Source organism: Erythrolamprus reginae, chromosome 2 (genome assembly GCF_031021105.1).
Source record: "Erythrolamprus reginae isolate rEryReg1 chromosome 2, rEryReg1.hap1, whole genome shotgun sequence".
In the NCBI taxonomy this organism is placed as follows: domain Eukaryota; kingdom Metazoa; phylum Chordata; class Lepidosauria; order Squamata; family Dipsadidae; genus Erythrolamprus; species Erythrolamprus reginae.
In genome coordinates this window covers 10426892-10438307 of record NC_091951.1, presented here as the reverse complement: position 1 = coordinate 10438307, position 11416 = coordinate 10426892, and the positions used below count along the sequence as shown (strand labels likewise).

General features: G+C 44.9%; 1 protein-coding gene across 1 annotated transcript; it reads left to right on the top strand.

Annotated features, from left to right (window-relative positions):
- The first annotated feature begins 874 nt into the window (after window positions 1-874).
- On the top strand, window positions 875-11168 carry LOC139159132 (major histocompatibility complex class I-related gene protein-like). The gene is made up of 6 exons (XM_070736489.1): window positions 875-980; window positions 2700-2936; window positions 5018-5293; window positions 5699-5986; window positions 6394-6465; window positions 11062-11168. The coding sequence occupies exons 1-6, from the start codon at window positions 908-910 to the stop codon at window positions 11166-11168; spliced, it is 1053 nt and encodes a 350-aa protein (XP_070592590.1). The 5' UTR covers window positions 875-907.
- The last annotated feature ends 248 nt before the right edge of the window (window positions 11169-11416 follow it).

Sequence of the window (11416 nt, the reverse complement as noted above, 5' to 3'; positions counted from 1 at the left end):
GAAAAAAGTAAGGTTCTACATATAGGCAAGAAAAACAAAATGCACGGATACTTTATATGTGTAATAGCAATAACTGTGAGAGGGATCTTGGAGTCGTAGTGGACAACCACTTAAATATGAGCCAGCAGTGTGCAGCAGCTGCCAAAAAAGCAACACAATTCTAGGCTACATTCACAGAGGGATAGAATCAAGATGATACAAAGTGTTAATATCATTATATAATACCTTGGTAAGGCCACACTTAGAATACTGCATTCAATTTTGGTCACCATGATGTAAAAAGGATGTTGAGACTCGAAAAAGAGTGCAGAGAAGAGCAACCATGTGAGCCGCCCTGAGTCTTCGGAGAGAGGCAGCATACAAATCTAATTAATTAATTAATCAATATTAATTAATCAATATTAATTAATTAATTAATTAGACTGGAGGCTAAAACATATAAAGAACGGTTGCAGAGAATGGGTATGGCTAGTTTAGTGAAGAGAAGGACTAAGGGAGACATGATAGCAGTATTCCAATATCTCAGGGGTTGCCAGAAAGAAGAAGGAGTCAACCTATTCTCCAAAGCACCTGAGGGTAGAAGGAGAAGCAGGTGTGGCTCAGCTTTGCTTATCTCTCCTAGAGAAGAATCGACCAACCAGACCAGAGCCTTGGAAGTCTAGTCCAAAGTTCCTCAACTTTTCAACTTTGGCAGCCTGGAGCAGGGGAAGGAGGAGGAGAATAACCCTGGGAGAAGAGCTCAAAGCAGCGTTGTTTTCTTTCTTCTACTCTTCTGTAGACTTTTGATGTGGAGAAACTGTTCATTGACTGCAGAGGGAGTGTTGCTCTCATCTGGGACCCTCATTTATTCTTGGGGGGGGGGAGAAAACTGGTGCCTTTGGTTGCAGGTGCTGGTGGTCGGAGGGTGATGGTGCTGCAGCTGCTTCCTCTCTTGCTCCTGTGGGCTGTGCTGGGGTCCTTGGTGCCAGTGGGCCGACTGGGTGAGTTTCTGGAAGGATTTGTGACCTGCTGGGAAGAAGCTGAAAGTGGGAGTAGGGGGGAGAAAGCATGTGTTGCCTGTATGTCTCCCCCACATTCACACCCCACCCAATTAAAGTTCCTTTCTCAGCAGGAAACTTCTCCCGTCCTTCCTCCTTCGCTCAGCCTTTTTAAGAACTTCTTTGTATCCCAACTTATGAATGATGGACATATGCACAGCACCAGGAAGGTTTCAATAATTGCTTCAGATTTTGGTTTTGCTGATTAGATGAACGGAACAGAAAAGAATGACAGAGTTTGAAGGGTTCTTGGAGGTCTTCTAGTCCAGCCCCCTGTAACATTCCAGGCTGTCTGATTTTCCAATCTCTTCTTGAAAACTTCCAGTGTTGGAGCATTCACAACTTCTGGAGACTTTTGGTTCCACTGATTAATTGTTCTAATTGTCACAAAATTTCTCTTTAATTCTAAGTTGCTTCTCTCCTTGATTAGTTTCCACCTATTGCTTCTTCGGCTAACCTCAGGTGCTCTGGAGAATAGGTTGACTCCCTCTTCTTTGTGGCAGCCCCTAAGATATTGGAAGGCTGCTGTCATGTCTCCCCTACTCCTTTTTTATCAAACTATCATTTAAAAGTAAAAAGTTATTCTACTGCACCAAAAGGGGTGAGAAGTCAATGCTTCTCTTTTTCTTCCCTTACATTTTTCTCCCTTCCCCTTTTCCTCCCTTGTTTTCCCATTACTCTCACTTCTCTTTATACCTCTGTATTTTATATTTTTGATAATCAAAGCAAAATACTAAAAAAAAAAAAATAACCAGAAGAAGAAAATTGTCCCAATGACTTTTGATGTTTAATTTGTTATCCATTCTGAGTGAATTTCTGCCCATGGAGTGAAAGTTAAAAGAGAATGTTTAGAGTCCATGTTGACTCTTCCTCCTTCCTATGTGCCAGCGGGCAAAGGGTAATCATAAAAGTCAAGATGATTGTAGAATTCTGGACTGCTACTAAGGGCAACTGCTGGGTGTGGTTTAGCTTCCAGAGGCAGGAAGTCAAAAACCACAGCCATTCCTTCCCATGTGCCAGCGGGCAAAGGCTAATCATAAAAGTCAACATGATTGTAGAATTCTGGACTGCTAAGAAAAAAATAATAATCAGAAGAAAATTGTCCCAATGACTTTTGGTGTTTAATTTGTCATACATTCTGAGTGAATTTCTGCCCATGGAGTGAAAGTTAAAAGAGACATGTTAGGGTTTTGCCAAATTCCAATGTGTTGGGCCTGAAGAAGTGAAAATCAAAAGAGAATGTTTAGAGTCTATGTTGACTCTTCCTCCTTCCCATGTGCCAGCGGGCAAAGGGTAATCATAAAAGTTGACATGATTGTAGAATTCTGGACTGTTATAAAGGATAACTGCTGGGTGTATTGTAGCTTCCAGAGGCAGGAAGTCTCCACACTCTGGTGAAACTTCAAGCAGCTCCTGCCCACCTGCTCTTCAGGCAATGGGCATTTAGAGTCCAATGGGGTCAGGCCCAGAAGCACTTGTGTGAGCCTAGAGAATCCCCTCACCTGATGTGGCCTTGTCCAAAATGAACCAAAGGTTGCTAGGGTCTCCTTCAGCTATTTTCATGTCTGGAATTTTCCCAAGTGAAGCAAAGTTGGTTTTATTGAAGGAAGAGCTGGAGCTGCAGACTCCCCACAATTCTCTTCTCCACCTTCTTCCTCTCAGGCTCCTCCAGGCACTCCCTGTGCTATTCCTACCTGAAGGTATCAGAGCCCAGCCAGGGGCTGCCCCAGTTCCTCTCCGTGGTCCACCTGGATGACCATCCCATTGCTCGATATGACATCCTCAATGGGAAGACAGTTCCTCTGGTGCCCCGGATGGAGGAGGAGGAGATGAAGGCACCTGAGAGGATGTTCAGAGCTGACCTGGATCAATTAGCAGAACTCAACCACCCGATTGAAGGTGAGCAGAGGCAGAACTGCCTTCAAGCCCTGAATTCTCCCTCAAATCTCTCTTTCCCAGATTTTAACACTTTGGTTATTGGGGAAAGAGGCAAGCAGGCAATGAATAGAAAGTGGGAGGCTGGGAGGTTGAGATGAGCCCCATCCCAGTAAAGGATAATATTGTTTCTGCCATTGACCACCAATATCTGTAAGGAGAATGAGGATAATAATAACAATGTCACAAAGGTGTTGGATGAAGATGGTGCCATGAATATTGCCTATCTGGATTTCAGCAAAGCCTTTGATACGGTTCCACATAAAGAGCTGATAAGTTAGTGAAGATTGGACTTAATCCCTGGATAGTTCAGTAGATTTGCAGCTGAGTGAAGCGTAGACATCAGAGAGTTATTGTTAATGGTGAGTATTCTGAGCAGAGTCAGGTTACAAGCGGTGTGCCACAAGGGTCTGTTCTGGGTCCTATTCTTTTTAATATGTTTGTGAGTGACATAGGGGAAGGTCTGGTAGGGAAGGTTTGCCTATTTGCCGATTACTCTAAAGTGTGCAATAGGGTTGATATTCCTGGAGGCGTCTGTAATATGGCAAATGATTTAGCTTTACTAGATAAGTGGTCAAAGCAATGAAAAGTGCAGTTTAATTATTCAAAATGTAAAATAATGCACTTGGGCAAAAGGAATCCTCAATCTGAGTATTGTATTGGCAGTTCTGTGTTAGCAAAAACTTCAGAAGAGAAGGATTTAGGGGTAGTGATTTCTGACAGTCTCAAAAGGGATGAACAGTGCAGTCAGGTGGTAGGGAAAGCAAGTAAAATGCTTGGCTACATAGCTAGAGGTATAACAAGCAGGAAGAGGGAGATTGTGATCCCACTGTAGAGAGCGCTGGTGAGACCACATTTGGAAAACTGTGTTCAGTTCTGGAGACCTCACCTACAAAAAGATATTGATAAAATTGAACTGGTGCAAAGACGGGCTACAAGAATGGTAGAAGGTCTTAAGCATAAAATGTATCAGGAAAGACTTAATGAACTCAATCTGTATAGTCTGGAGGACAGAAGGAAAAGGGGGGACATGATCGAAACATTTAAATATGTTAAAGGGTTAAAATGAAGTTCAGGAGAGAATTGTTTTTAATAGGAAAGTGAACACAAGAACAAGGGGGCACAATCTGAGGTGAGTTGGGGGAAAGGTTAGAAGTAATGTGAGAAAATATTTTTTTACTGAAAGAGTAGTAGATCCTTGAAACAAACTTCCAGCAGACGGGGTTGGTAAATCCACAGTAACTGAATTTAAACATGCCTGGGATGTATATCCATCCTAAGATAAAATACAGGAAATAGTATAAGGGCAGACTAGATGGACCATGAGGTCTTTTTCTGCTGTCAATCTTCTATGTTTCTAACAACCACAGACTTGGAAGGGACCTTAGAGGTCTAGTCCAACCCCCAACCCTACACTACTTCAGACAGGTGGTTATTCAACATCTCCTTAAAAACGTCCAGTGTTGGAGCATTGACAACTTCTGGAGGCAAGCTGTTCCAGTGATCAACTGTTCTGACTGTCAGGAAATTTCTGACAGGATGAGAGATGCTTTCCTCTCCCCAAGATCATCTCTCTCATGATCTTCTGGCCCAAAGGTTGGCAACCTTAAACAATAAAACCAAAAAGGTTCTGACTGGAAGCCTCTCCCCCCCCCAACCCCAGTTTAATTCCCTTTTCTTCTACCAGTCCTAACCAAAAGCCCTAAAAATTGTGGAGATGACTGGGAAACCAGAGTCTCCTCCTGGCTTGCCCTTCTCCCCCCTCCCCCAACCAGAAGCTCCTCTCAAAATTGTGCTGCCAACTGGTGACAGGGAGCCACAGCAGAGGAATGAATGAGCCACATGCAGCTCCAGGGCTGCATGTTGCTGATCCCTGTTGTAGTCCCACATTAAGAAGACTCCCACCATTGAAAGAAAGAGAGGAGACAAGATCTGTTTCCCCACCCCTGGTGGGATGAGGGGGAAGTAGAATGAATCATTTTGGGGGGGGGCTCCTCTAGGGAGAGGAACTCTAGACAATTTCATCACTTCTTTCTGTATTTCAGGGCTTCACACCTGGCAGCTGATGTTGGGCTGTGAGCTCAGGGAAGACGGGAGCAAAATAGTTTTTTTGCACTATGGTTACCGTGGGATGGATTTCATCAGCTTTGACAAGGAGACCCTCAGATGGGTGGCCGCTCAGCCCCAGGCCGAGAAGGTCAAGGAGATATGGGAGGATGATCCAAGGCGGTCTCTGAGAAACAAAGTCTTTCTAGAGGAGACCTGCATTAAAAGGCTGCAGAGATACCTGCCCTACCAGAATGAGACTCAGAAGAAGACAGGTGAGTGGCCAAGTGGGGTCAGGTTCTTTTCTAGGTATCCTCATCTTCCTCTCCTCTAGTTTTCTGCTCTACACAGCCAAGCTACCCTTCACATGCATGGCAGACTGTGCTAGTGACCATAAGTTAGGCAGGAAGCTGATTCTGAAGGATATTTAATAGATTATGCTAAGAACTTATGCTATGATGGTTGAGAGTTTTTTTTAAAGAGGTAGACACATAATCCATCAAGGCCACGTTTACCCCAAAGTCCCTTTCAAAAATGAATCTAAAGTGTTCCAGAGGAGAGGAAGAGGAGAGGGAGGGAGGAGAGGCAGTGGATGTCCAAAGGAGGTCTTCCCACTTATTCAATTGCCTTGACAGAAACTCTAAAAAATCCCAGGAACTGAGGTGTTGCTTTTCCTGCAGAGCCTCCAGTGGGGAAGGTGACCCACAAGGTGGTGGATGACAGCCTGCAGGTCCTTATCTGCCAGGCCTTTGGCTTCTACCCCAAGGAGATCCAGGCAACCTGGATGAGGGACGGAGAAGTCTGCAAGTATGAGACTCTCCCGAGGAACGTGGCCCCCAACTCAGATGGGACCTATTATGTCTGGCTCAGCATTGAGATCAACCCCAAGGAGAGGCACCGTTTTCAGTGTCATATTGAGCACGAAGGCTTGAAGGAGCCCCTGATATTGGCTCTGAAGGAGGATCCAGGTGAGAGGCTGATGTGACAAGTAGATTTTGCACAAATGATTGAAAATCTGTTTTAGTGGTCTTGATTTCTTCTACAACATCTCATGTTTTCTAATGGAGAGGAGGAAATGTAGTCCTGCATTTAATAATGATGGGAGAGAAGTGATCTCTGTTACAAGGAGGAGTTGGAAATAGTAACTTAATATTAAAGGTATGAAAATCTATATCAGAGGGTTGGTCATGGCTCTTCCTTCTGCCCTTCAAGGCCATTAACTCCTCCCTCTGCAGCGTTGGTGGAGGGGGGCTTTCTTCAGGTGGGGGATCTTCCTGGAGGACATTGCAGTTTTGGAAATGCTTCCATTACTGAACATCTCCACTTCAGGGAACTCAGCATCTGCCTAATCAGAACCATGTTTCTCCTTCTTTAGCTACAGGGTGGCTGATTCCTGCGGTAATTGTGGCAGCCTTAACCTTGGGAGCTTTGATTTTCTTTGTGATATGTAAGTAAAAAACCTCATCCACTGCTTCACCCCCACTTCTGTGTCTTTCTGTGTTGACTGAGCTGATGTGGATGAGAGAGAGACTCCTTGAGGGCCACAGCTAGAACCCCCACGAGACCCTTCCCCACAAACAGCCCTTTGAATTGGAATCCGAAAGGAAGAAGAAACTAAGCAGCCATTTGTTCAACCCATTTAAATCTCAAAATGGTCCACATGCTTCTTGTCTGAGAAGAAGCTGCTTTGGCTTCAGAGGAGCAAATATCAGGGCTGAGGAGACTCCTAAATGACCTGGGAAGCACTAGAAAATCCCTAATCCTGCCCTGAAGAAGATGCATGTGCTTGGGATGAGGGACTTCGGGACGGGGATGGGACTTTTTGCCTCCGCCAGTTGGATGAAGTTCTTTCCTCCGCAGCAGCTGATCGGCCGCTGTCTTCTCTCTCTTTGGTCACAAAAATCTAAAATCAGCCACAGCCTTTTGGCCACATGGGATACTTCGCCACCATCCAATCAGAATGGTTCTTGCAAAATGCTACTTTTTAAAGGAAAGAATGGGATAGTTTGCTCTTTCATACACACACACACACCAGTTGAATGATAGAGAGGGAAGAGGCATCAGTGGCCATCTTGTCTGACCCCCCTTGATGGAAGATAGGTCCATAGAAGGAGGGACCCATGTCCTCTGCCCCTGCTTGCAATCACACGTGGAGACAAAAACAGGGTCCAAGGTCCAGCAGTCGAAGGAGCTGCTGCTTCCTCTGCTTCTACTCAGAGCAAGAGGCATGGCAACGAAAGTGGATGTAGGAAGAATTGAGTTTCACCAAGTGCAGCTCGAGATCTACACCTAACATTCTCATCAATGGGGTGGAATTGCTTTGTCATTTTCTGCTTGAAAATTGTGCTGCTTGTCTAATTCAGAGAAACCGAGTGTAACCTTTCAAGATTGCTGGTACAGTAGCTAAGTTGGGACAGGGACTTTGGAGTACAAACTAAAACAAAGACTGTGAGATCTGGAGAAAGAAGTACCAAGTTTGAAATGGATGGGGATGCCATCTCTCTTGCTCCAGTAACAAGATTCCCAATGATCTAGCATCATTGTTTAAAATAAATTAATGTTGATACAGGACAGGGTCCTTTTCGGAACAGCCCTGCTGGGCAACTTTGAATGGCTTCAGTGGTGGTGGAAAAACAGGATTGTGACATCCCAAAGGAACTGTAATAGGAACAAGGAGAGTTTCAACTTGATTATTCCTCAATAACCCCCAGGAATGTTCTTCTGTATTACTTTCCCCTCTGTTCAGCAGCTCTTGATGGCCAATAATTCTGCTTTTTGCCCATAAACAGACAAGAGCACTAATGCCTGATTCTCAGGATGCTGGGTTATATATAATTCAGCCAGTTTGACTATCTGGGCCTCCTGGAGGTCTTCAGCCAGTGGTGGGCTACTGCCTGGGTGGGGGTGGGGGATGCAGTGGGGTTGCGAAAATGGAGCTCCACTCCAGAGCACCCAATTTACACTGAAAGATGCTGAAAGAAAATGCAGGGCGTCCTGCATAAGCCACACTCACAGTTTGGTAGTAAAAATGTTGGTAGCCCTTCACTGTCTTCAGCATAGTCCTCTGTCCCAGGCAAGAGCTGCTGCCCAATAATTAACTAGCTATCTTTTTTTCCCCATCTATCAGACAAGTGGAGGAGATCCAGGAAAAATTTCCATTGCAAAGTAACAACTGATCCTTATAATGGTTCTCAAGAAAAGGTTCCTTCTCAAACTGTCAGTGTCATAGAAGTTGAGATGCAGTCACAGCCGATGCTCCAACCTACAATTAGCTCAGAGGTGAGCCTGACACTTGCTGAAATCTATTTAACAGACCAAACTCCACACTTGGAAAACACCTGGGAGACAAGACTTGTGGGCTTGTGGGGTAGAGGAATCCACCCTCTTTCAAAGCTAGCCATGAAGAGATGATGGGCTCCCCAAGGTTCCTTTGGGGCTTAGCTCCTCTTGCCTGATCAGATGCTCTGCAGAGGGGATCCTGCCCTGCTCAGCCACTCCATTCCAAAAGCTCAGAGGGAAGAATGTGGGATGAGGAAGGAGACAGCAGGACTGGACAGAAGGGAGAGAGAGAAGGATGGTGGGGGAGGAATCCATCAAAAATATCCCCTTGTTAAGGATGAGCTTCAGGGGTAACAGGAAAGGAATTCTAAGGGGGAGAAGTGAGGATCCCTCCCAGAGAATTCCTCTCTCTCCAAAGAGCAGTTTTGTTGATTGCCCCTGTGTTTGCCTGGGGTTGCTGGAGGTGGTGGGATGGAGAGGGAGATAAGGAGAGGAGAGAAAGTTCCCTCCCTGTCAAGCACCAGGGAAATCAGAAGATCCAGGCTGTTCAAAGGGGTGTCAAGATTTATTGCAAGCTTACGAACTGTGCAAGAATCTCTGAACTACTAAAGGTTAAAGCAATTTGGACATAGACAGGGAACTGAAGGTGGCTTTCACTCAGGTTTCTTGTGTGCATGAAGGGACTCTTGACTTATTACTTGTTTGACCCTCCTATCGGGCTCAGCCTGGTCACCTCCTACACTCCCCATACAAACCAGGATGCTGACTTTCTCCATTTTCTCCCTCTGCAGCACAACACAACCAATGGAGGATGGAGGCCCAGGAGAGCTCTGGAAGACGTTGTTTCACCTTTGCCCAATGGAATAAGGAAGCAACATATTATTGCTGGGAAGAGCTCTGGTCCCCTTCTTCGCAACCCGGGCTACCTGCTGGAGCGCTTCTCTTCCTGTGTCCAGTAGCTGCTCCTGTCCGTTCCCCTCCTTCCTGATCATGACATGTTGTCAATTCCCAGTGGGGATTTTTTATGGGACTCCTACACAAGCCTGACATATGGCAAAAAGAGAAGACTGAAAGCTTATTCCAAGGACAGCAGCTTCTGAGCTGGAGAAGGATTTATTCCGAAGACCTCCCTAGGAATCTGCACTCCACTGCCATCAATTATGTTACAATTAAGAACAATCTTTTTGTTCTTAGAGGATAGATAGTATTTCCCCATATACTCTGGACTCCGGAGTTCTTTTTTTTTTTTAAGTTTTCTTTATTGAGAAAAGAAGTGGGTGAAATTGGAAAAGGAAATCAATAAGATAAATAATAAGGAGTTATTATTTTAAAAATGGAGTACAGTGGAACCCCGACATAAGAGCTGCTCTACTTACGAGCAACTCGAGATAAGAGCTGGGAGGGGAGAGATATTTTTGTTCTACTTACAAGCCCAAATTCGAGATACGAGCGCCAAGGAGCTGTCTCCTGAAGCCGAACGCTAACTTCCGCGTTCGGCTTCAGGAGACAGCTGCGAAGCGGCGCGCGTGTTTTAAAAGGTTGCAGCCAGCCTGGGGGGCTCGGGGGGTGCTTGCAGCCGGCCTGGGGGGCTTGCCAGCACCCCTCCGAGCCCCCCAGGCCGGCTGCAACCTTTTAAAACACGCGCGCGGCTTCGCAGCTGTCTCCTGAAGCTGAACGCGGAAGTTAGCTCTTTTTCTTTCTCTTTTACCTTCCCTTCCTCTATTTCTTCTTTTCTTTCTCCTTCCCACCTTCTTCCCTCCCTCCCTCCCTTCACTCATTCCTCTCTTACTCTCCCCTTTCATAAGTTTCCTTGCTTCCTTCCTCTGTTCCTGTCCCTTCCCTCTTTCCTTCCTTCCTTCCCACCCTCCGTCCATTCATTTATCCCATTCCTCTCTTGATCGCTTAAAGCCGGTCCCTGGTGCAAAAAGGGTTGGGGACCTCTGTCCTACAGGATTGGGTGGCAGAGAAGTTGAACATATGTAAATTTAAAAGTTTAAGAAAGTTTACAAGTTAAGTGAAAGAAACTTCATTATTCATTTATATGTACATGTACATATCTTCATTAAAAACTTGTCTTTCTGCATAATTTAGACTAACTTTGTGAGTTTTTTGAGGGCTGGAACCAATTAAAATTATTTACATTAATTCCTATGGGGAAAAGTCATTCGAGATAAGAGCTGCTCGACTTAAGAGCCCAGGTCCAGAACGAATTAAACTCATATCTCGAGGTACCACTGTAAAAGCAAATTAAAAAGCAGAAAGATAAAAGTTTGAGAAAAATGGCCAAAATAAGAGCTCTTAAAATGATGATTATTCCAAAAATGACGTACTTATTCCAAGTTTTACCAGGTACCTTCCCAGGAGTAAAACTAAGGGAATGGGACAATAAAATGAACTTTTGGATTGAAGGAAATAAAAAACCTAGAACAAGGAAACGATGGTTGATTGCCAGAGAAAAAGATGGAGGATGGGGGTGCCCAAATTTAGAATTATATAGAGAAGCATTTCAAATAGAAAGATTAGTGGAATTACAATCATTGACAGAAAAGAAGTGGGTGAAACTTGAAAGGGAGATTAACAATATTAAAAATAGACTTCCGGGTGTGACGTTGCCCTGGTGCCCTGCTTTTCTTGACTGCTCTGAGAAAGCTGGGCTTTAGAAGGGGTTTTTTTGGCTGCCAAATGGGCGATCGTGGACCCGAGGACCTGCGATCAAATAGGGGAAACTCCAGTGCAGCTGAGGGTGTGATCGACACCCCCCTAGACATTGGGGAACCCCCTTTGCCAACCTTCAAAGAGATCAGCCTCCCTAGACCGATCCAGAAGCGCGACGTCTTTGACTCATTAGCGGAAGCTGTGAGGACGACTTAGAATCAAGATTGAGTGACAGAAAGAAACAAAGAAGAGGGAATTGTGAGTGATTAAATAGTGGATGGTTAAGAAAGCACCTCTTTCAGAACTTTGCTGGGGGTTTCCAAAAGAAATAAAAAACATCGTTGGAACTGCATTGTTTTTCCTCTCCTGTAGCTTTAAGGCTTTAAGGCTGAAACCTCTTACAGAGGGGACAACATGATGCAGCAGGAATACATTACATCAGAAAAACACTGCAGAGTTTGAAA